This window comes from Staurois parvus, unplaced genomic scaffold (assembly GCF_062004578.1).
Source record: "Staurois parvus isolate SC_StPar_1 unplaced genomic scaffold, SC_StPar_1.0 ptg000460l, whole genome shotgun sequence".
Lineage (NCBI taxonomy): Eukaryota > Metazoa > Chordata > Amphibia > Anura > Ranidae > Staurois > Staurois parvus.
The window spans coordinates 2203368-2228566 of record NW_028318256.1 but is presented as its reverse complement, the minus strand read 5'-3'; the positions used below and the strand labels follow the sequence as shown (position 1 = coordinate 2228566).

The 25199-nt window shown below is 43.0% G+C and overlaps 1 protein-coding gene across 1 annotated transcript in view; it reads left to right on the top strand.

The window, feature by feature from the left end:
- ELF2 (E74 like ETS transcription factor 2) overlaps window positions 1-25199 on the top strand; it is a 141613-nt gene that overhangs the window by 56961 nt on the left and 59453 nt on the right. The window contains exon 3 of the mRNA XM_089688917.1: window positions 4445-4610. Coding sequence (XP_089545043.1) covers window positions 4445-4610 — 166 coding nt within the window. The remainder of the gene's footprint in view (window positions 1-4444; window positions 4611-25199) is intronic.

Below are 25199 nucleotides of genomic sequence, written 5' to 3'. Positions count from 1 at the left end.
TGGAGGTAAGGTCCTTCTTCCACTACAGAAGGTTCCAAAATCCCCTATAAGCCTCTATTTAAGGGACTTTTCCCTCTAAAAGCACCTCAATGCTCAACCAAGGCTTCAACTGCTAAGCTAAATAAGACCTTTTCACCAAAATCTAGTTAAGGTCAGTCAGATTTGTACAATCCCAAAACCCAACTGGGGTATACATCCTGTCCTGTATTTTAAATCCCTAAACAAGTACCTTAAAGTCGTTGTAAAGCCTAAATTCCATGCATTAAGGTACAAAAATGTTTAGGTAGCAGTTTGGAACACACCTCCCCTTATAATTGCTCTATCCAGCACTGTGCCTGTCTGTAGTGGCTTTGTCTTCCGTCCTAGCGCTCACAGGCTTTGCGGAGGCAGTGACTCCAGCTGCTGTCAGTCATATCCTGTGAGAAAGGAGTGGGGGACGGGCCATGCAGTCTGTCTATAGATGCAGGCATTGCAGCTCGAGATCAATCCCACTTAACTGCCCCATAGCAAGAGGCATCCTATGGGGGCACTCAGAAAGGAGGTGGAGCCAGGAATACCGGTGGGGACTCAAGAAGAAGGAGGATCGTGGCAAAAGAACTGCACAGAGCAGGTATGTGTAACATGTTTGTTATTAAAAAAAAAATAAAAAAATGAAAATTAGGCTTTAAAAGCACTTTGACGCCGATGTCACAAAAATATGCGACCTCACAGAACTGGGCTTTTTTTCCGTGGGGCCTCATATATGCGTACCTGTCGCAAATATATGGCGCTCTCCCAGCATAAGGACTGTCACTGAGTGCCCCAGGTCTCATGCTAACAATTGGGATCTGACACTCCCAATTTTGGGTCACATGATCGCTGTGATAGCCTCTGATTAGCTATCACAGTGATCAGTCACTGTGAAGCCCACCCCCCTTGGGTTTTTTTCTCTCTGAATGGAGACAGATACATTTGTATCTCTCTCTCCTTGCAGAGAGAAAAAAAAACTGTAAAAAAAAAAAAAGATAAATATTAAAAAAATAAAATAAAAAATAATGTAAAAATACCTAGATCAAGGTTTGATCTAGTTCAGTGCCAGGGTCAATGTTTGGTATTCGTGTCAGTGTGTTTTAGATGAAAAAAACAAAACAAAATTGGCAATATTGTTTCTGGGCTGTAGTACAGGTACAAATACCATACACATATATGGTATCGCTGCGATCGACAAGAGCTGGAAAATTTATTTTGGGTTGTTCTTTGATGGTAGGTTATGGTAGTAACAAGAAACAGACAGCTTAATTAAAAAAAATGATTTTTTTTTTTTTTTTACTATTTTGGGTCAGGTTTCCTTTGATAATAAAAAATAAAAACAGGAGATATCCATTATCATTTACCACCAAATAAAAGCCCAATTTGTCCTGAAAACAAAAATAGGTATAATTCACCTGGATGTACAAAGTAGTTGTGATCATATGTACGGTTTTACTAACACATGTCAAAGTTGTAAAATTTTACTTAGGCTTTAAGATTTGTTTTACTCTTAGGTGTGAAGGGGTTAAGTTCCAAAGTTTTGTATAGAATCCACAAGGTTAGTTAATGCTTTCTTTAGACAAGCGGAATACCTGGCATATTTAAGCATCTTGAATGTCTATCTGCATATTCCCATTTACCTACCTCATTAGCACTTTCTGCATCTCCCATTAGGAGACAGATTTCCAGTTTGTTGCACTTTAATTTATGTCCAGAGAGGGGGACTTTGGATGTTAATGTTTGGATCTTTAGGTTCAACAAGTTACTTTTGTTTCTGGCCAGGACCAAGGATCCTCCAGCTATGACATTAGGTACTCTGATTATCTCCTGGGCTCTGTTCAGACTAACCTATGCTCTTCCTCCAGTGCAATGTCTGCCTTGGCTGCAGCACAAAATAGAGCAGGGGAAGAAACTGGTGATTCTTGCACTAAGAGTCTGGTACACAGACATACACAGACTTCTAGGAAATGATCCCTGACCCCTTCCAGACAGACCAGACATGCTCTCTAAGGGCCTTCTATTCCATGCTGCCTTTAACCATTTGCCAACCGTCATATGACGTCCTCCCAGAACGCACCCTCCCGTGCGCCCCCGGCGATCTCCGTGATCACTGTGTCCAATAACAGTGGCCTTTTACCACATGACCAGCTGTGTCCTAAGATGATTAGTACCTAGTAGTGCCACCCACCTGTGCCCAGCAGTGCCCTTAGTAGTGCCGCCAGTCAGTGCCACGCATCAGTGCCCATCATTGTTGCATATCAGTGCAGCATCATCAGTACCGCCCATTAGTGCTGCCTATCCGTGCCACCTCATCAGTGCCCACAAGTGCTGCCTATCAGTGCAGCCTTATCAACACACATCAGTGAAGGAGAAAATGTACCTATTTGCAAAATTTTATAATAAAAAAAAGAAAAAAAAGTTTTTTCTTAATTTTTTGCTCTTTTTTTGTTTATAGCACAAAAAATAAAACACCCAGCGGCGAGTAAATACCACCAGAAGAAAGCTCTATTTGTGTGAAAAAAAATGATAAAAAGTTCATATGGGTGCAGTGTTGCATAACCGCGCAATTGTCATTCAAAGTGCGACAGTGCTGAAAGCTGAAAATTGGCCAGGGCAGGAAGCAGATATAAGTGCCCAGTAAACAAGTGGTTAACGGCAGGGCTTTAAGCCCAGGTCTTGAAGGATAGGGAGGTCTCTAAGTATGTCATTTTCATATTGCTAAAAGTAAGGAAAAACACTTCCAAAAATATCTACTATCATAACTGCAAATCTTTCTTTTTCCCAACTTTGTTAGGCTGTCTATTTGTCCCCTGTTTATACTTTTTCAAAGTCATACCAGTTGGCTATCCAATCTTCTGTGGATGCAGATTTTGGCCGCAAGGTGCATGCGGCAGCACTCTGCGATCTGTAGACTCTTGTTCTTGTTGGACCCATTGGCACAGTTCTGTTTGCTTTGTTGTTGCCTACACATGTTATTTGTTGCTTGGGGACGTCCCAAAGTCTATGAATATCAAGCCTGTGTCCTGTACTGTACAATTAGGAATATAGAAATTTTTAATTACCTGTAAATTCCATATCTTGGGGTACAGTACAGGGCCTCTTCCCTCTTTTTCTGTTACTCTGCATTGCTTGCTACAAAACTGGGGTAGGGTTATAAGGAGATGACTAGGGTCCTAAAAAGCTTTGACAGTGTTCAGTCAACTGAAGTTAGCAGTCTATGACCTAGGGTGACAAGATATGGAATTTACAGGTAAGTCAATATCCTTCCTTTTTTTTTTTTTCTATGTATTGTATGTTCTTTATTTCCAATGTAAACATTTTGACTCAAAAAATATCTATGAAGTGTCCTCTTCCACTTCCCTCTTCTCTCTCTCCTGTCTCTTTTTTTCCACTACTTTCTACTAGGCTCTTCCAAAGGGACAATTTTTTCTTTTCTTATGAACTCCTTTGCTTTTTTTTGTTATTTTTTTGTATAGTGAATTTTATACACTGACATCTCATCCACTCGCGCCTGTTTCCCTGGTATAGGTGCATGGATTTCTTCTGTTATCCACAATGTTGTTTGTCTGTTGTAATATGAATAATGTACTTTTTGACATACTAAATGCTTTGTCATTTGCTACAACTTTTCTATTTGATGTACGACAATGTGCTTTTGACTTGCAGGTCACCGATCTTATGCTTCTTTCTGTATACCTGACAGTGGTCACAATCTGTATTCTTTAAAACTTTTCAGAAAAAAATTATTGAAAGTGAAAAATATATATGAAGAAGATATTGTTGTTTTGTCTTATCTACCTTGGGTGAGGATATGGGTAAAATTTTAATATCATACACATTTTGATAAACTGCTTGATATTTTCCAGTTTGCGTTCTGGGCTATGTGCTTGCATTGATGTCAAATTTGGAGCAGCGGCTGTGTCCATGCAATTGCTGTTTCTCAATTGACATGAATCCGACGTCCTGCATGGAGATGCTCGGAACACCTGTGCATCCTCGTGCGGGTTAACACGGCCCTTCACGGGCGTACACTTTATTATGCCCTGGGTGTATGAGACCTAATAGACTCATAAGTGTTCTTATTTAATCCTTTGGTAATTTCAGGCATAATGTTATGAAAAATGTCACACTGTAATAATACTGTAGATCAGGATTATTGTGTGGATTGCTGCAGTATGCAGGTCTTGTGAATCTTTGGGTTAAAGCAGAGTATTAAGATATGTGTATAAATAATTGGCATTGCTAACCTTTTTAAACTTTTTTAGTTCTTTTATTCCTGTGCAGCAGTATTGCAGTGTAGAATAACAAGACAGAAATGTTTACCCATATTTATGTACCCTCTGTGTGAGTAACAGTCTTTTAACATAGACAATTTATTTATAGAACTTAACAAAGATTCAGAATTGATTCTCTTGAGACTTGTTTGATCCCACAGGAAGAAGTTCAAGTCACCGAATACCCTGCTGTCATTGTAGAACCAGTTCCCAGTGCACAAATGGATGAGGGCTATGCTGCCCAGGTCCTAGTGTACGACGATGAGACCTTTATGATGCAAGATGTTGCAGAAGAGCAAGAGATCGAGACTGAAACTGTGGAGATAGGTGGGTTTTACTTACACTGAATTAATATACTCATAAACCCCAGCAAATTACAACAAAGTGTTTCAAACAGCAATGCCTAAATTAATTCCTAAAGCATAAATATGAATAGAATGAGCATTAACATATTATAGAACAAGATGCACTGTCTTGGGTGCTAGCTTTACAAGTGGATGATCCACTAGGGGGTTGGTGAAATTGGTCTACAGTGGATTCAAAATACAAATATCTTGAGAATGCAGACCAAACTGCTGAATCAAAAAATTAGATTTACAGTAGACTAATGGCTAATATGGTGGGACTAGATGGGTGGGTCCCAAACAGCAAACAATTTCAAAAGAGTTGCTTAACTGCCCCCTCCCCGTCCCTCCATTCAGCCAATGGAAACAGGGAAAGAAAACCCTGTGAAAGCACCAAACTGACTAATGGCTTTCACAGGGCTGCTGTATCTTTCTGTGACCCAGTTTAAGAACCCTAGGCCAATATGAAGGCACCAGTACAGTCACATGGTGAGGGAGAGTACGTCACATGCTCTTTCATACACATACGTGTCGAGTATTTCACTTTACTGCTGGTTGTAGGGAAGTGAAAGAAAGATGAGTACGTGTTGCTGGAGAGGGGGGAAGTAGAGAACCCTTTTTATTTGCTTGGGCAAAAAATAAGACCACTTAAAGCTAGCCACACGTTTTTTATTCTTTTTTTCAAGAACAGTTCCTGGCAAAATGTTTTACTTTCCCATGCAGTAGGGCGCAAGGAAAAGCTATATTTACCTGATCCTTCGATTCTCTGGAAAACAGTGCTCCCCCACGTCCAGCAGTAGACTGTTCCTGCTGTCCTCACATCCAGAGCCGGTCTATGGGTGTGATGATGTCAGGAACAGTCCATTCACAAGATTGCTAGCGTGCGGGCAGGCAGGAGCAGATTAGGTAAGTATATATACACTCTGTAAACCCCTAGACAAAAATGAGCAGTTAACCTGTGCAGTATGGGCACAGCCCCACTGCATGGGAAAATAAAAACTTTACCGGGAACTCTTATTTAATTCTGAAGTCAAAGTAAAAATAACAGTCAACCCTTTATTCCAATAATGAATATATAACATAAACATCTTTTTTATAGCTATATATCATATGAGAGCATGCAAAATTTGCCTTTATATTTCATTGTATATCAGGAGTTCTAACAAAAGAGGCAAGATCAACACTGTGACCTAGTCAAACTGTCAGTAGCGCTGGGAGCATTAATATAGGAGGGGAGCTAACAGGGGTAACCCCTCCTGCTCTGTTACTTTCCATTCTACATGTTGAGGACAATGAGGTTGTAAGTTATATTGCTTATCTTTAATAGAGAATGGTGGAGTCACCCTTTTGGCTGTACAGTGTGAAAGAGGAGTGTGCATGGCCATAGACTAGTTTGAATCTTGGCTGGTTCAGCAAGGACCTGCCAAGATTCAAACTATGTATTAGCAGGCTGAATGTACCCAAGCTGATTGATTAATCAACTTGGGTACAACCAGCTTGTTGGGTTTTACATACGATTATTGCTAGCGGTCTTTATAGCTGCTAGCAGTAATCACTGTGTTCTCCCGGAGGGGATGACCACCCCCCCCCCCCCCCCGGTCCTCATTTCCGAGAGAGAACGCAATGGCTCCACTGGAGGGATTCCCCCAACAGCACTGACTGTGTTGATGGGAGAATCAAGCTATTTTTTTTGGTTGTTGCAGGAGAGCAAATTGCATCGTCTATGACTGGCTTAAGTCAGAAGACTAATTAAATTGCAAATACTCAGTTTCCATGTATGTTTTTCAGTCATGTGTTTAGTTGCTTTGCTTGAGTTTAGCTTTAAAAAGGATTATATCTAAAAGTTTCAGATTACCTCACAGAAAAAATTTATATGCGATTCCTGTGACTGTCATGGACAACAAAATGTAGAATTTGTTTTATTTAAATTATAATAGGTACTATAATATGATATACATCTAATTTAAAAATCGATCTTGATTATACAATTCGCCCATCATTTATGCTTGCACTTATATCTCTATAATTCATCTAAAGGCCCATTCACAAGATGTACATTGAGCAGCTTTACTTACCAGAGGCTCAACACAATGATTGTCTGAAATCCATTGTTTCTAACAGGCCCATCAAGCATTGGTGAGTGCTGGGTGAAAAATGGAACATGGTGCATTTAAATGCACTACAGCTTTAAACTTACATTAGGGAAAAAAATATGTATTTTGGATTCTGTTGTGGAAAAATAATGCACATCAGGCAATGCAACACATTGCAAAATGCATGTCAATGAACATCAACTGAAGTGTTATTGCTGTGGATACAGCCTTGAATTTAGGATGCACATACTTTACAGATTGAGCTACTGATCCAGCTTTTCTTGATTTTGCCATATTCAGTGAATACAGATTCTGATTGATCTAGATATTTGATATCGCCTCCAAGTTTCAAAATGTGTGACAGTAGTACAAGGACAGCATACATATTCTAATAAAATCCTTATAAGTTAATAACAAAAATGTTGGCTGTATTTCACAGAATAGGAACAGACTATATACACATACTTTATAAATGTACATGTCAAAGGAGAATATATGCACTTGACCTTTTTCTGCCTCTAAACGCCTGTAAATGCCTATTTGTGCTTGAACACACACATAGGGGGATATTTACTAAAAGTGGTGCACACAGAATCTGGTGCAGCTGTGCTTAGTAACCAATAAACTAACTTCAGCTTGTTCAATTAAGCTTTGACAATAAAACCTGAAGCTGACTGGTTACTAAGCACAGCTGCACCAAATTCTGTGTGCACCACTTTTAGTAAATCTCCCCCATAGGCTAATATGGAGGGGCATTTAGAGACAGAAGGAAAAAAAGCCAAACGCCTTTAAAAGCAGTGTTTTCTGTCCAGTGTGCACGAAACCTGTCATTCCCTTTTGTGTAGGTAGCCACCACTCTTTCTTCTCTTCCTGTTGTACGTGGGAACCTGTGCTTATCACTGCACATCACTTCTCCTGTCTGCTCAAACCAGTAAACCACACATCTCCATGTGGATCAGAATGTTAGTTTCCTGGTTGGACGACGGGCCTGTGGGCGGTGGCAGTGTAAGCAAATTTGTCCTTTTTATCACTATTGTCAATACCTGCTGCCATCCAGCCACATTTAGGATTGGATTTGGGCAGGTAATGTAAAAGCAAATGAACAGATGTAAAGTTAAATAATATAGAATAAAGATCATTTCAAATGTAACCTTATAAATCACAAAGTTTTTTTACCCCAGATTAGCAGCAATCATATCAACAGCAATCATATCAGCAGCACTTGTAATGACCATGTATTGGCTCTGAATCTCGTGTAAAAATGACATGCTGATGTGGAGAGAGTTAGATGACAGGATGGGGTAGGCAGAGCTGATGAACGTTGGGGAGGTGGGCAAAAATAGAACAAACAGGCAGGATACTCCTGCTGAATTGGTTTAGAACCGCCCCATTGTTCTTTCCATTCTGAGGAGATGACGTTTGCCAAGGAGCCTCTGGAACTATGCAGCTACAGCTAGGGTGCTGCTGATGATGAGAGAGGAGCCTCTAGTGTCCAGTCTCCTGGACAAGAAATCATAGCTAAAGTGCCTCTGAGCAGCAATCTGGCAAGAAGTATACTTATATAAGGTAAATGGACAAAGATTTACTACTATGTACACATGTGCCTACCACACTAGTAAAGATAGATTAGCAGATTATGGGTAAAAGGTTCAATAACCATTATTTGTGCTGAGATTTTTGGAAACAGAAAATCCCCCGAAAAACCTATCCAAGACAAATGTACTATTGCCTATCAATACAGTTTTCCTATGGCTGCTTTCACACTGATCCAATGCAAAAATGCAGTAAAACGCATATGCGTTTTTGCCTCATTTCCTGTGCAATTTTTTGGTACCTGTTACCCAGCATGCACCTTTGGCTCAAAAAACTGCTGCGCAGGTGTGTTTTTGATGCATTTTTTGGTGCATTTTCTATTCATTTTAGTTGGGATCTGTGTTTTCGTGCAGTTTTAAAAACCACATCAAATATGCCACGCACCACACTTGCAGTGCAGTGGTATAAAGAGTCCCATAGGATTTAAGGAGATTGCGTTTTTAGCACAGTAAAAATGCAGTAAACATGCTTCAGTGTGAAAGCAGCCCATATCTCCATTAGAACTTCTGTTCAGATCACTCTCTGTGTGGGATGTTTACATTCATAATAACAATAAATTCTCAGCACTATTAACAGCGCTTTTGTGTGGTGTGCCTTTTAATAGACATTTGTCACTTTGTTAAACCGCTATACTAGGTATCAGGATATCTTTGTGTTATTAATTTGAGTAACAGTTACTGCAGTCATTTCAACAACAATGATTACATTGTTTGTATAACTCACTGGTGCTTATAAACTGTGTGTAATGCATGATTGGGCTGCAGCAGTTGTATAAATACAAATTATGTGTGAAGTCAGATAATTTCCTTTGTGAAATTTGGTGACATTGCATTTTTACTATGAATATTTCAAATTCCTATAACTAATTGTGCTTTGATATTTTGAATTTGGTAAAGTATGAAACCTCAAACATTAGGCCTTTTTTCCCTTTTTTCTTTAAATAATTATGAGGCATATGTAATGACTTTAGCTCCTATATTTTGATCTGAGCTCCCTTGGAGCAGGTAAAATGTTGGTAGCAATGGTATTTTGGAGAACACTATGGGTTACTTCATATTATTTTTAACTAAAGAATTAAAGCGGAGCTCCACCCAAAAGCAGAATTACTAAAATATAGATTATAGTTACCCTCCAATTCTCAGGTAAATCGAAAGATGGCTACCGATTTATGAGTGGACTTGAGCTCTCACAAAATGGTGTCTGGACAAGCTAGAGTTGTGTGCCAGATATGCCATAAGAAGGATGGTTGGATGGAAATTGTGTCCCAATGGAATGTTGTGATCAGATGGATGGGGTCTTATCTTGTGAAGGTGATCTTTGTCAGTGCATGTGCTGATATGATCTGATATGATTCCAATATGATCTCCTCTGTCTACCTGACTTTCCCTTTTATCTATTGACACACAATACATTCATAAAATTTGAATATACCAGCCTAAGAGGTAGCTCGATAGGCGTTACCTTCCATTGATTAGTGACTTTGCCTCAGACTCCACCCATTGTTTGTTTTCGTATTACCACCATTTTGCCACTGAGTGTCACTCTAAGATAAGTCCTGGCTATTTTGAGTTTCCTTGAAATTGAAGTAGCTCATTTGTTATAGGGAAAGATTAATATTTCACTATAACAAATTGGACTTTGTGACAACTGTATAATGCCTTGGAGGGTAAATTATGTAAAATTTTAACTGAAAAGAGTTGTAGTTTTTTTATATATATTGATTAAAACTATACTGATTAAAACTATTCTTATGCACATTTAGGACAGAAAGATACACTATATGTAGATATATGTATATCCATATCTTCATATAAACCTAATAATTCACATTTTTCACTACTGATTGGTTAGAGATACGGTATCACACATACACTATTTCTACAATAAGATAACTTTCAACACACTAAATATAATAGGATTACACATTACAGCCGGTGTTAATATTCCGGATTCTTTTCTTACAATGGGATCTTGTGTCAAAACTATTTTATAGATATCTTGTGACATTGTGTTTTTAATTTTAAAATATATATCTAAATATGTCTGTGATATTTATAATGGTTTTGTCCAGAAGAAGAATTGAGTTATGTGGATAGTTTTAAACATATATATGGTTCAAAGGTTTAACTTCCCAAAGTTCTTTTCCATGTGAGGTGTTAGTTTACCCTTCCCTGAGCTGAGCAATGGTAGTTACTGAATGGCCGGAATGCTAATTTGTTAAATCCAGCTCTATATGCAAGATGTCCCCACAATTTACATTTATGGGGCCTGGAAAGGCTGGTAAATATTGTTCATTTGCTCCAGGTGCAGTAGAAGGACAGAACCCATTGTTCCTTTTCTGAGGTGTCCTTGTTTTTCTCAATTTTGTACTTGTCAAATAGATACTATGTACAGTTGTGTTCAAAATAATAGCAGTCAGACATCACTAACCTGATCAATCACTGTTTTTGGTAGAAATGATATTTCTACATGGCAAATAATTTACTAGCAGGTGTAGTAGAGTCATAGAAATCCAACAGACCCAACAGTCATGACATGCATGCTGCTGATTCTGTGTAATTGAATCACTCATTGAAAGGGGCATGTTCAAAATAATAGCAGTGTGGAGTTCTATTAGTGAGGTCATTCATTCTTTGAAAAACAGGTGGCAATTATTGCCCTTATTTAAGGAAGGAAGGCAACAAATGTTGTACATGCTGGTTACAGTGCATTTCTCTCTGAAATTTTGAGGAAAATGGGTCGTTCCAGACATTGTTCAGAAGAACAGCGTACCTTGATTAAAAAGTTGATTGGAGAGGGGAAAACATATAAAGAAGTGCAGAAAATGATAGGCTGCTCAGCTAAAATGATCGCAAATGCTTTAAAATGGCAACCCAAACCTGAAAGACATGGAAGAAACCAAAAAACTACCATTCGAATGGATAGAAGAATAGCCAAAATGGCAAGGACTCAGCCAACAATCAGCTCCAGGAAGATGAAAGAAGGTCTAAAGTTACCTGTGAGTACTGTTACAATTAGAAGACGCCTATGTGAAGCCAAGCTATCTGCAAGAAGCCCCCGCAAAGTCTCACTGTTGAAAAAAAAGACAAGTGCTGAAGAGGTTAAAATTTGCCAAAGAGCACATTGACTGGCCTAAAGAGAAATGGCGCAACATTATGTGGACTGATGAAAGTAAGATTGTTCTTTTTGGGTCTAGTGGTCGGAGACAGTTTGTCAGACGACCCCCATACACTGAATTCAAGCCACAGTACACTGTGAAGACAGTGAAGCATGGTTGCGCAAGCATCATGATATGGGGATGTTTCTCATACTACGGTGTTGGGCCTATTTATCTCATACCAGGGATCATGGATCAGTTTAAATATATCAGAATACTTGAAGAGGTCATGCTGCCTTATGCTGAAGAGGAAATGCCCTTGAAATGGGTGTTCCAACAAGACAACAACCCCAAACACACCAGTAAACGTGCAAATGACCAACAAGATTGACGTTATGGAGTGGCCAGCCCAATCCCCGGATCTTAATCCAATAGAAAACTTGTGGGGTGACATCAAAAATGCAGTTTCTGAGGCAAAACAAAGAAATAGAGAAGAACTGTGGAATGTAGTCCAATCATCCTGGGCTGGAATACCTGTTCACAGGTGCCAGAAGTTGGTTGACTCCATGCAACACAGATGTACAGCAGTTCTCAGAAACAGTGCTTATACAACTAAATATTAATTACCGTATTTTTCGCTCCATAAGACGCACTTTTTTCCCCCCAAAAAAGGGGGGGAAATGTCAGTGCGTCTTATGGAGTGGCCGGTCCGGTATTTCCACCGCCGCCGTGTCAGAATATCGGGCCGGCCGCTCAGCTCTGCAGTGGGACCTTACCTGTTCCTCTATCCAGCGGCGCGCTGTCTTCCCGGCTTCTGTAGTGTGCTTGACAGCCGGGTGCCAATTGCGCATGCGTAAGAAGTGGTTCTCTTTTTGAATGGTAAGGCGGTACCTGGGACACATGACAGATCCCAGAAGCTGCCGGACCAATCACAAAGCGCTGCGCTTCTCGCTCATGCGCACTGGGCATCCGGCTTTCCGCCGAGCGCCCACACTACAGAAGCCGGGTAGACAGCGCACGGCTGGATAGAGGAACAGGTAAGATAAAAGAACAACTCCGCGGAAGTAAGAGCGGGTACCTTTCAAATTCAGGTACCCGCTCCCCCCCCCCCCCCAAAGGTCAGCAGTCATCTCCTGTACTGTCCGCAGTCTCTGGTCATCTCCTGTACTGTCCGCAGTCTCTGGTCATCTCCTGTACTGTCCGCAGTCTCTTGTCATCCCTGTACTGTCCGCAGTCTCTGGTCATCCCTGTACTGTGTCCGCAGTCTCCGATCATCCCCTGTACTGTGTCTGCAGTCTCTGGTCATCTCCTGTACTGTGTCTGCAGTCTCTGGTAATCTCCTGTACTGTGTCTGCAGTCTCTGGTCGTCTCCTTTACTATGTCCGCAGAAAAAAAATATTCTGAACCAATGGACTGCAGACATAGTACAGGAGATAACCAGAGACTGCGAACATAGTACAGGAGACTGTCAGAGACTGTGAACATAGTACAGAATACTGTCAGAGACTGCGGACATAGTACAGGAGACTCGGAGATTGCGGACATAGTACAGGAGACTGTCAGAGATGGCAGACATAGTACAGGAGATGACCAGAGACTGCGGACATAGTACAGGAGATGACCAGAGACTGCGGACATAGTACAGGAGATGACCAGAGACTGCGGACATAGTACAGGAGATAACCAGAGACTGCGGACATAGTACAGGAGATAAGCAGAGACTGCGGACATAGTACAGGAGATGACCAGAGACTGCTTACATAGTACAGGAGATGCCCAGAGACTGCGGACACAGTACAGGGGATGACCAGAGACTGCGGACACAGTACAGAGGATGACCAGAGACTGCGGACACAATGCAGGGGATGACCAGAAACTGCGGACCTTTGGGGAGGAGGGGGGGAGTGGGTACCTGAATTTGACAGGTACCCGCTCCCACTTCTGCGGAGTTGTCCTCCCTCCCCATTTTCTGGGACACGTGAGAGGTCCCAGAAGACTGCCGGACCATTCACAAAGCGCAGCGCTTCTGGCGCATGCGCAGTGGGTGTCCGGCTCTGAATCCGCAAGCTGTCACATCCGGGTGCCCACATTAAAGATGCCCGCGCCGGGAGAGAAGACCATGAGGACATTGCTGGACCGAGGAACAGGTAAGGTTCTGCTGCAGAGAAGAGCCAAGCGGCCGGCCCGGTATTCTTACACGGCGGCGGGAATACCAGGCCGGCTGCTTCATATTCGCATCATAAGACGCACAGACCTTTTCCCCCATTTTTTTTGGGGGGGGGCGAAAAAGTGCCTCTTATGGAGCGAAAAATATGGTAGCTTTGTTTGCAAAAAACAAACTATCTCAGTTGGGAACGAGATTGTATCCTGCTTGAACTGAGACCTGAAATTGACTCTGGATTTCTTTTGGCCTCTTAAGTTTAAGGCAAATATAGTTTGAATCGGAGAGAAGATAAAATATAATTTCTTCTCATAGAAATTCTGACAGTGTCTAGCTTGCTCAGTGCATCCACGTGAGAGCTAACAAACTCATTGACTATTTATACGCAGACACTAATTAATTGAAATTTAAAAAGCCACAGATGTGGGAAATTAACCTTTAATTGCCTGTGTGTCTTTACCAACGCCAAACAATCCAGGGCATTTAAACATTTCATCGTGGCCATCTGGGCGATTTCTGTTATCATTATGGTTTAAAAAGGAGCAAAACAACTATGTGATAATAAATGACTTCATATGATTCCTATCCTTAAATAAAAATTTCCTCATTTCTGCCAGGGTAAGCAAAAGTTTGAGCACAACTGTATTCCCCTTCACACTTCACCAGCAGCTACATAAAAGGTAATGTAAGTTGAAGGGACAGGCAGAGGAGTTAAGCCAGCAAAAGGAGTAATTAGACATTCCCAGAAGAGGAAAGGGTTACACAGGTCTGTAAAAAGTTTTTTTTTCAAGAGCTGTTTTGGTTATTCCACGTAATCTTTATGTTTTTTGGTGTGCTGAATCCGAAAATGACCTCCATTTTGTCGTAGGACATCACGTTTCCTGACAATTTAGGTAACTATGTTAAATAAGGCAATACCTCAAAATAAATGGAAATAGACTTATAAAATTAAAGTTTTATTAAAATTTTTTCATGAAATTCCTTTTTTGAACTGAAATGAGCTCATCTACACACACTAAACTCGATTCTTCTTCCCTGTGAGGCTTCTCTTGGTGCATTTACCCTTGTGAGTAGCATCTGGAATGTCTCTCTGACGTATCCAACAGTAGTCTGCCATCATTTATGCTCCAATTTCCCTGGTATCTCCTTTCCATCTCTTTAATGTCTTGGTGGAATCGTTCACCTTGTTCCTCACTCACAGCTCCCAAATTTTCAGGAAAGTAGTCAAGGTGGGACTGGAGGCAGGGGCGGACTGACAACTCATGGGGCCCCCGGGCAACAGGGCCCCTGTATCCTTGCCCAAACTCAAAAAAGCCTATGAAAAAGGTACCAGGGGCATCTCATGGGACCCCCTACTGACCCCGGGCCCTCGGGCAGTGCCCGAGTTTCCAAATGGTCAGTCCACCCCTGACTGGAGGAAATGCACTTTCAAACTCATCAGGCAACCTAAAGCTTGAAATGCTTTCACCATTCGTCCGACGATCTTTTTGTAGTGAGGATCTTTGTTATTGCCTAAAAATTTCTGTACGACTTCTTTAAATGCAATCCACCCTTCTTTTTGAGGATCCGTCATGGTATTGACAAACTCTTAATTAACTATAAGCCTTCTAATGTCTGGTCCGACAAACACACCTTCCTTCAATTTTGCCTCCGACAGGCCTGGAAACTTGGTGACCAAGTATTTGAAGCATTCTCCATCTCTTGGAAGTGATTTTACGAATTGCTTCATCAATCCCAATTTTATGTGGAGAGGTGGTTGAGAAACTTTGGTACCTTACCATAAAGTTCTTCTGAGGACATTTTTTTCACCGACTGTTAGCACCCTCAGCTGCCAACTCTTCTTGGTCCAGTGATTTTGTCGGTCTCGACTGTCCCATAGACACAGAAAACAGAGGTATTGTCAGGAATCAAGGAATGACCAGAAAGGTGTGGACTGACACAGGGAAACGCAGGTTTCAGGTATAGTATAATAATACAGTTTATTCTTAGCCACCCAGATATATATATATAAACGCACAGTGAACAAACCAACCTTCCACTAATCTTAGTAGGTGCAGGAACACAGGCGTAGTCAGGGCTGGAGAGGTGGAACGGTCAGGCCGGCCGTAGGGTTCTGTAATGACCGTTTGGTGGTACCTCTAGTGGTCCCCAGGACAGGATTCCCCAGGGCGCGGAGTCTAAGTCCCAGTCTGCTTATTCACCAGGGCCCCTGATGGTGGGGATGGACTTGGAGCAGACAGGAACCAGGTCGCGGCCCCTGAGTACACCTGCTAGTGGTAGAGGGATCCGCCAGAGGTATGTGCAGGTACGGCTGGATCCGTGCAGGATGGATGGATGGCAGAGTAGTTAGCGTGGTCAGACGGGCCAAGTCAGCAACGTGAGGGCAGCAAGGTACCAAAAGGAGCAGGCAGAGAATGGTCAAGATCACAAGCCGGGTTCAGTAACTCACGGACAGCGCGGTACAGGGGATCAGGCAGAAGGATGGTCAGGCAAGCCAGGGGTTCAACAGGAGACGGTCAGCAGAGGTCAGGATCAAGCCGGGTCAGCAACGAAGCAGGAACACAAGATACCAGGTACAGAGGCTCATGGGAAAACATACACCAAGGCCCAGAGCACAGGCCTGGTCATTCCTTAAATACACCTTTCTGCAATCAGCGCCAGGTTTGGCTGATTGTGAGCTTCTGGCTGCTAAGAGCACCCGCTGGTCAGCTCTGGTACTGCAGCCCACACAGCAGGTGAGTCCCACCACCAGTGCTGAGAGCACCCGCTGGTCAGCTCTGGTACTGCAGCCCACACGGCAGGTGAGTCCCACCACCAGTGCTGAGAGCACCCGCTGGTCAGCTCTGGTACTGCAGCCCACACGGCAGGTGAGTCCCACCACCAGTGCTGAGAGCACCCGCTGGTCAGCTCTGGTACTGCAGCCCACACGGCAGGTGAGTCCCACCACCAGTGCTGAGTCCATTCCTGACAGGTATTTGGTATACCTAGCTTGTTGCCTGAGCAGCATGCACAAGACCTTCAAGTCCCCACACACTTGCCAACCATGGTCTTCATATTTAAGTTTACGAAGAACCAATTCCAAGTTCTCGTAGGTTTCCTTCAAGTGTACGGAATGACCTACAGGTATGGAAGTGTAAAAAACACCGTAGTGGAGTAAAACTGCTTTGAGACTTCTTTTTGAAGAATCTATAAAAAGACGCCATTTCTCTGCATCATAATTGGATTTTAAATTGACCCATCAGACCTTCAACATCGATGCAATAAACCAACTTGTCTTCCTGGGCGAAGTAAGGAACGAACTCCTTTTCACGATGTCTGAACCATGAAGATGACACTCCTGGCAACAATAAATTCCTGCTTTTCAGCCTTGATCTGAGTAACTCAGCAGCTTCTTTGGGAAGATTCAAGTCTCTCTCTTACCAAATCATTCATCTCCTCCTGAGAAAACAATTTTGGTCTTGTATCATCTTCAAAGTCAGAACTTGATTCGTCATCTGGTTCAGGTATGACTTCACCTTCATCGGCGCTAGGTATCTCTTTTAAGGTAGCAGGGGGCTTGGGTACTGGTATATCTGTGCCATGGGGGATGGGACGAATTGCTGAGTGAAGATTGGGGTATGAAATGGAATGCTTCCATTTGGAATTAAACCCTTTCACATCGCATGAACAAAAGTAACAGTTGTCACTATGGTTCTTTTGCTCTCGCCATACCATAGGAATCCCATAACGGAAAGATTTTTTCTTAACCTTGAACCAGTTTCGGAGGTCCTCAACACACCGTTTGCACACTTTATGAGGCGTCCAAACTTTATCTTGATCTCCAATTTTAGTCCAAAGTATGCAAAGTATAACTTTTTTCACAAAGTCTGTAATATTCTGCTGTTGCTTCAACACTATATTCACCACAGATGAAACAGAAACTGTCTGGCAAATTAATACACTTTCGCGGAGCCATAACATAACGGTTGAAGAATGACGAGCTAACACGAACTGCGATGAAAAAGTGTGAACAGCCTAGAACAGGGGTGGGCAAACTTTTTGACTTGAGGGCCGCAATGGGTTCATATATTGGACCCGGGGGCCGGACCAAGAGTAGATGAATGATGTGTATGTGTCATCCATAGTAAGTATAGTAATATTCCCCCATAGTAAGCATAGTAATTAATCCCCAATATAGTAATTCATCCCCCATAGTAATTAATCCCCCATATAGTAATTCATCCCCCATATAGTAATTCATCCCCCATAGTAATTAATCCCCCATATAGTAATTCATCCCCCATATAGTAATTAATCCCCCATATAGTAATTAATCCCCCATAGTAATTCATCCCCCATATAGTAATTAATCCACCATAGTAATTCATCCCCCATATAGTAATTCATCCCCCATATAGTAATTCATCCCCCCTATAGTAAGTCCCCCCTGTGTCAATTCACTTACCTTTGCTCCGCACGTTCCTCTCGCCATGTTCCCGCGCCGTTCCAGTCTTCAGGGCGGACTGTGAGAGGAGCCTAGCTCCCCTCCCCTCACGTTCGTCACGCTGCCCCGCCTACACACATCCTGACAGCCACATCCGCGGGCCGGATTAAAAGGTCCGCCGGGCCGTAGTTTGCCCATTGCTGGCCTAGAACCAAGAACCTGTTGATGATTCGTGCACAAGTGTGGACTGCAGGAGAGAGCAGCTCTGTGTCTGTACACGAGATGTCACAGTGCTGGCCACGCCCCCCTGCACTGACCAGAGCTGCTGCTACCTGCCCTGTGTCTACCTCCCACTGGATTCTTCAGGAAAGATGAACCCCTTCTACCATTAGAAGCACAGACTCAGGGCTGAGAATTACACATACAGCATGCTGCTCAGTATCCCAGTAGTCAGACATGTCACTCAGAGCAGCACTTGTATTCACCCCCTTTGCAGGGGGGGAGGGGCAGAGATTGTTTACCTGCAAATAACAACAAAGGGCCAGAAGAGAACTAGGGAAATGAGTAAATAGAATTTTTTTTCCCTAAAACTTGCTTAGCTTATGTCTATATTGCTGACCATCAGATTTACAGTGCTATATATTTTTTTACATAACTCGAACAACCCCTTTAAGTTTTTTTTTTGGCATTTTATATCTTAAATTCACTTATGTGAATTAATTAATAGTAATTTGGACTTTAAATTTGGTTAAAAACCCATAATATAAAAAAAAACCAAAAAATTGATAAATTTGAAGACAGTTTTGCTTTTTATGGCAAATCATGACATCTAGGAGTTTTTTCAATATTTTATTTGTTTTCAGCACACCAAAATACATGGATTAGATGAAAATAATCAAACCGCTTTTTAGTCGCAGACCTGTTATGAGTGCAAGGAGGGAAAGGGTTATCTTAGGGAATAAATTAGCCAGTTTTTCTAGAAAGTTCAAAAGCTGCATCCCAATTGGTTTGAATGGAAAAACACCTGCATAGAGATGCATGGAACACCTGTACATCCCTGTGCGGATAAACATGGTCATCACACAGGGCACGGATGCGTATGCTCCATAAGAATAAGGTTTAAGCACATGCGCACTGCTCTCTGATTAGTGATTTGAGATTGAGCCTTCTCACTGCCTGCTTTGAAAGAGAATTCAAAGAGTATACGTACCTGGTGGATTCTGCATCGGTCCGATGCTGCATCTGTCCCCCGCTGGCTTTAAGTGTGAGATCACATGACCTCTGATCCCTGATTTGTTACACCCCTCTAAGCAGAGAGTGGTGCCTGTCAGTCACCGCTGTATGCTCGGCCCCCCCAGCACTCACTGGAGCGCTGGGCTGTGGAGGGGGAGGGAGCGGCTGGCTCAGGTTCTCAGCGGCTCGCTGAGAGGCTGAGCCAGGTGCTGCTGCAGAGTCTGGGGTGGATCTCGAGTTTAAAGTCAGGATTTTTCCCCAAGAAACAAAGCGCCCAGAATGGGCAAAAAGTGGTTACTGAGGGTAACAAGTACCATATAGACTGAAATGTCCTGAAAAACAACCCTTAATACCAGGTATCTTAAAACATTCATTTTCATTGCTCAAATTCCAAGTAAAAACTTCAGTTTGGATTCAGACACCTTATACCGCTAGTTCAACACGTAAAAAGACATGAACAGATCAAACAGACTAAACAAGAATATGTGAATTAAAATATCTGCGTCCGGACACACATAGTGACTCATATATGAGTGGCATACTGCAGCAACATGCTGCCTAGATAATTGACAAGCACTAATAAAGGTAGCCCTCATGTATGACTCAGGGATCCCTAAGGGCGCAAGGATCAAAACAGATTATAATGCACCATGAATTCGCAGATAAAAATTAGGTTGCAATTAATCATTTTCACTCAAGGGCCAAGCCTAGATTGGTCATTGAGGCAGTCTGTGCAAAAAAATATATGGGTAAAGAATTAAATCCCGTGAAATGTTGAATAAGTCAATCTAAAACACAGATCCCCGGTTTCTCTATTGCAGACAGTGGAGACCGCTGTAAAGCAGTGTAGATTACAGTTTTGGGATACTGGGTAACATCAAAGAAACGGCATATATGTGGCAGTAAAGTTAGTGAAGGATAATTATATGTGAAAAGCGTTGTTCCAAATTTGTATAAGGAACACTTTTTTGACACATGGCCTTTGTAGCTCCAATTATCTTCTGGTCCAACAGGACCTATTGTGAGTGAGTAAAAAGGATTCCAGTATCCCCAATTCAGTATTTCACAGAAAGATGCAGCATATACATTACTGCTACTCCGCTTGTTCACAGCCATGTCACTGTTTCAAACATCAGGCCGATTCATATGACAGAATGTTGCTTCAGACAGGCAATGCAAGTCCAGCATCTTGCTGTGTAATGGAATGGTTGCTGCTCGATAAACCATGCAAGCCCAGCGTCCCTCCGTGCTTCTACTAGCAGACCGGGGTGTCGTCACTGACATTAAGGGCGCCACCGCCGTAGAGTTCCCGGATGGAAAGATGGCGTCACGTGACGTGTGACATCAACGCGTTTCGCTGGATAGTAATGTAGCTTCGTCTGGACGTCAGGCGGTATTCAGGTGGTCCCTTTTATCCACGTTCTCTCCACCTACAGATCGCCCTTAACCACTTGCCTACTGGGCACTTATACCCCATTCCTGCCCAGGCCAATTTTCAGCGCTGTAGCACTTTGAATGACAATTGCGCAGTCATGCAACACTGTACAAATATTACATTTTTATCATTTTTTTCACACAAATAGAGCTTTCGTTTGTGGGAATTAATCGCCACTGGGTGTTTTTGCGCTATAAACAAAAAAGCAAACCATTTGGAAAAAAAAAAAGTTTTTCTTTGTTTCTATTATAAAATTTTGTAAACAGGTTATTTTTTTCCTTCACTGATGTGCGTTGATGAGGCAGCACTGATGGGCACTGATAGGCAGCACTGATGGGCACTGATGAGGTGGCACGGATAGGCAGCACTGATGGGCACTGATAGGAGGCACTGATAGGCAGCACTGACTGACGGCACTGCTGGGCAGTGATGGGCGGCACTGCTGGGTGGCACTGCTGGGCACAGGTGGGTGGCACAGCTGGGCACAGTGGATGGCACTGATGGGCAAAGGTGGGTGACACTGGTGGGCACAGGTTCGTGAACTGATGGGCACAGGTGGGCGGCTCTGGGCACAGGTGGGCGGCACTGCTGGGCACTGTTCACCAGTGCCCTAATGATCAGTGCCAGTCACGTCTCTGATAATTGCCGGTTATCGGCAAACGATGCAGCCAATAACTGGCAACTGTATTTACCCTGTAATCTGCTGTGTCATTGGACACAGCTGATCATGTGGTAAAAGTCAGCTGTGATTGGCCATTTATGGTATCATGTGATCAGCTGTGTCCGTAGGACACAGCGATCACTGGGGGTGCGCAGGGGGCGTGTTCTGGAAGGACGTTCATGGACGTCTTTCCAGAACTAGACAACCGAGCTGTAGCCGTCTTTAGGCTATAGCACAGTAGGGAAGAGGTTAACGAGTTAAAGGGAAAGCGTCATATTTGCCATTCAAGTAATTATAGTAATAGAGCCATACATCTTAGCTCAACATAGCAGAAACCAGTCCCTATATCATAGCTCAAATATTACTTGGTACTACAGCATTACTATAACCCGAGGGTCCCATTATTTAATGAAAATGTTGGGATAATGGGACAAGGCAGAGGGTCAAAAATCGAGCAAGTATAACGGATTAACAAATTACTTAACATATTTTTTTAAGAAGACCTGTAAATTCATCTCGACATTCAACCCCAATGATGTTGGGGCTTGTAACTTATAGATCCAGTTTTTCTCTTTTTGTAACAAAATACGATCAAAGTCCCCTCATCTTTGGGGATGCTTGAGCACATAAATACCCTTTACTTTCAAACCGGTCAATTTACCTTTATGATGAAGGGAAAAGTGTCTTGCTAAGGGTTTTTTAGGGTTCTGTTCCTTTATTTCTTTCATATGTTCACCTATTCGGACCTTTAAGGGACGCTTAGTTTTTCCTATATAGATTTTGTTACAAGGGCAAGTTATCATGTATACAACTCTTGTGGTGTTACAATTAATTAAATCTTGAATTTGAAACTTAATTTTACCCATTCGATCATAGAATACGTCAGTACGTTCTACAAATGGACATATCTGACATTTGCCACAAGCAAACATGCCTTTAGAACGAGCGCATTCAGTGAGCCAATTTTGGGTAGGGTTTTTAACAAATTCTGATTGCATAAGGATATCTCCTAGATTACTCGCCCAACGTGCTGTTATTTTTGGTGTAGGGCCTACAACTTGCAAAAGGTTTGGGTTATTGGTTAAAATTACCCAATACTTATGAAGAACATCTCGTACCCTATTCCACTGGGCCCCGTACCGCGTTATTAATCAAACAATATTCCCTTTATTGCTAACAACTTCCTTTTCTTTAACCTGTAAAAGGCTTTTTTTTATCAAGTTCTGCTGCATTCCTTGCTTGTCTAATTTGTTTGTGGGAATAACCTTGTTCTTGAAACCTTGCATAGAGCTCTTTTCCTTCCTCCCTATACTTTTCTGGGTCTGTGCAGTTGCGTTTAATATGTAGGAATTGCCCAACTGGTATTCCATTCTTTGACCAATTAGGATGATGACTATCTGTCTGTAATAAAATATTCGCAGATGTCTCTTGTCGAAATGTATTTGTCTCTAATTTTCCGTCTTTTACACTAATGCACAGGTCCAGAAAGGGAATCAAAGATTGACCAAAGGTGTAGGTTAACCGGATAATCATTTATTAAAATTTAAAGATGTAATAAACGCATGTAACTCCTCTATAGAGCCACTCCAGATCACGAGCACATCTTTCCCCAGCCTGGACTGGCTGAGTGACGTCACCTGACTCCTTTAAAACAGGTTAAATGAGTGCAGGATGAACTACACTCCTGTGATCTTTAGGAGAAGTACAGCCAAAAGAGCTTCGGTTGTACTTCTCCTTTAACTCCTTAGACCCCTCACAAGCACCCCCATTCACTTGAAAGGGTCATAATTCTTGTCACAACTGCAAAGCTTTGCAGCATGTGTTGACCCTTGGAGGTTGCTTTTGAAGATATCACTTGAAGGGTAACCATGGTCAGCTCCATCCTGGACCGGGCAGCCAGCGAGTTAAACGTCTCACGGGGATGCATATGATTTGGCGCCTATAGTCTGTCTTACCACTGGAAGTAAGTAGATTGTCCCATCCCTTCTCACTGCGGATGTGGTATGTGGTGCAGGTACTCCCTGGGGTAGTCGGTCCTGCGGTGTCCCCTCCCCCCCCCCCCCCCCCCCCCCGCCTGGAGTTTCGCACCCGCCTTCCTACAAACGTTGGATTCGCCTGCATGTATTTAGTCTGGCTGGCTTTACTGCATTGGGTTCTAGCATGAAGGTTTCCTGGGCACCCTTGTAGTGGGATGTACTCCATGTTCATGGCTCGGTGGGTTGAAACTGTTGGGTGCATGTGGTGTTAGTTTTGCTGGCATGATACTAGCGTAAATCGTTCCCAGTTTCAGTGCTGCTGCTGTCAGGTTACATACTGTTTTCTGGTTGGGACTGTGCAAGGTGCGCCTCCCCCTTCTTGGGTGAGCTCTCCATGTGGTCAGGCTGCCTGGAACTTTATACTACGGTTTGTGGTCTTCTGGGTGGGCTCTATCGCTGCCATTTTGCCTTCACTCCACCAGGGCCAGAATAGGGGGAGTTTGCTGCACTTGCTAGGGGTGCCGCCCTGTTGCCTTTCCTGCTCCCTCCTCCTGTGGCTGACCTCTAGTGCATAAGTATCTGCTGCTGGCGGTCATGTTTGTGAAGTCCCTGCTGGAGGCCATTTAATTGATGTCCTACCACTGATCTGTATGAGCGTGGCTTGCAGCCTAAAAGAAGGCAGGGGACACAAACAGAGTTTCCCATGCATCCCAGAAGTACACGTGGTAAGTTGGGGAGCACAGTAAGTAAATGGTTAGCACTTCCGCCTGGCAGTACTAGGGATTTTGGTTTGAGTCCCAGCCACAGCACCACCTGCCTGGAGTTTGCATGTTATCTCTGTGTCTGCGGGGGTTTTTGTCTGGGTACTCCGGTTTCCTCCCACACTCCAAAGACATGCTGGTAGGTGAATCTAATCCTATCAAAATTGGCCCTAGTATGGATATGCATGAATGTGAGTTGCGGACCTTAGATTGTACGCCCCTTGAGGGTTAGGGACTGATGTGAATGTACAATATATATGTACAGCACTTCGTAAATTGACGGCGCTACATAAGTACCTGAAATAAATAAATAAATGGGGTTCCCACTCTTATACAGTAGGGCTAAACCCAACCAGGGGGAGCATTTTTCCCTGCAGCAGGCCCCATTTCTGATCCTCACAGATTCATTTGCTACATCCTCTGAGTCCTCAGGCGAGGAGGCCCCAGGCTCTGTGCTAGGGAAGCTATTCGTAGCCACTTCCTCTGCTTGTGTGAGACGCTTAGAATAGAAGTTTCCACGGGGGCATATATTGTCCTCTTGGGTACGCACATGCTGACGCGGGCTTCTATGGTTTTCCCTTACCCTGCATACTTTGACAAAATTGTCTAACAGGATTGGGTCCGTTTGTACTCCCTCCCTGCTTCACAGTATGTTACCCTTTTGAGGAAACTCTTCTGAAGGAGAGAACCTCTCCTCATGTGGTGTATCCTCCTCTATCCCGGCTTACCAGGCCACGGTGATCCTGGTTGTGGGATCCCTCTTCCTTTGGGACCCTGCGTATCGCAGAGCAGAGGCTGTAGCCTGTTCCATATTCACCATCGCCGAGTTGGTGCTCCGGCCTCTGTTGGCCACGTCCCTGGTGTTTTAGACGCTATCCCAATGGGCAAAGGTTCTGCGACAAGTCTTGACTTCTTACCAGATGCCTCAAGCGTATGTGGAGCTGGCGGACCAGTTGGTGCAGGGGCTATATACAACGTTTGTACTGTGTCAAATGACTCAGACCTTCTGTTTAGCAGGGTTGCTGCGACGGGTCTTTTTGGCTCCAGTGTTGGTCGGCTATCCAGATTTTCAAAAGGCCCTGGTGGCCTTGCCCCTCTAGGGAGACCGTCTGGGGCTACACTGGACGATATTATCAAGC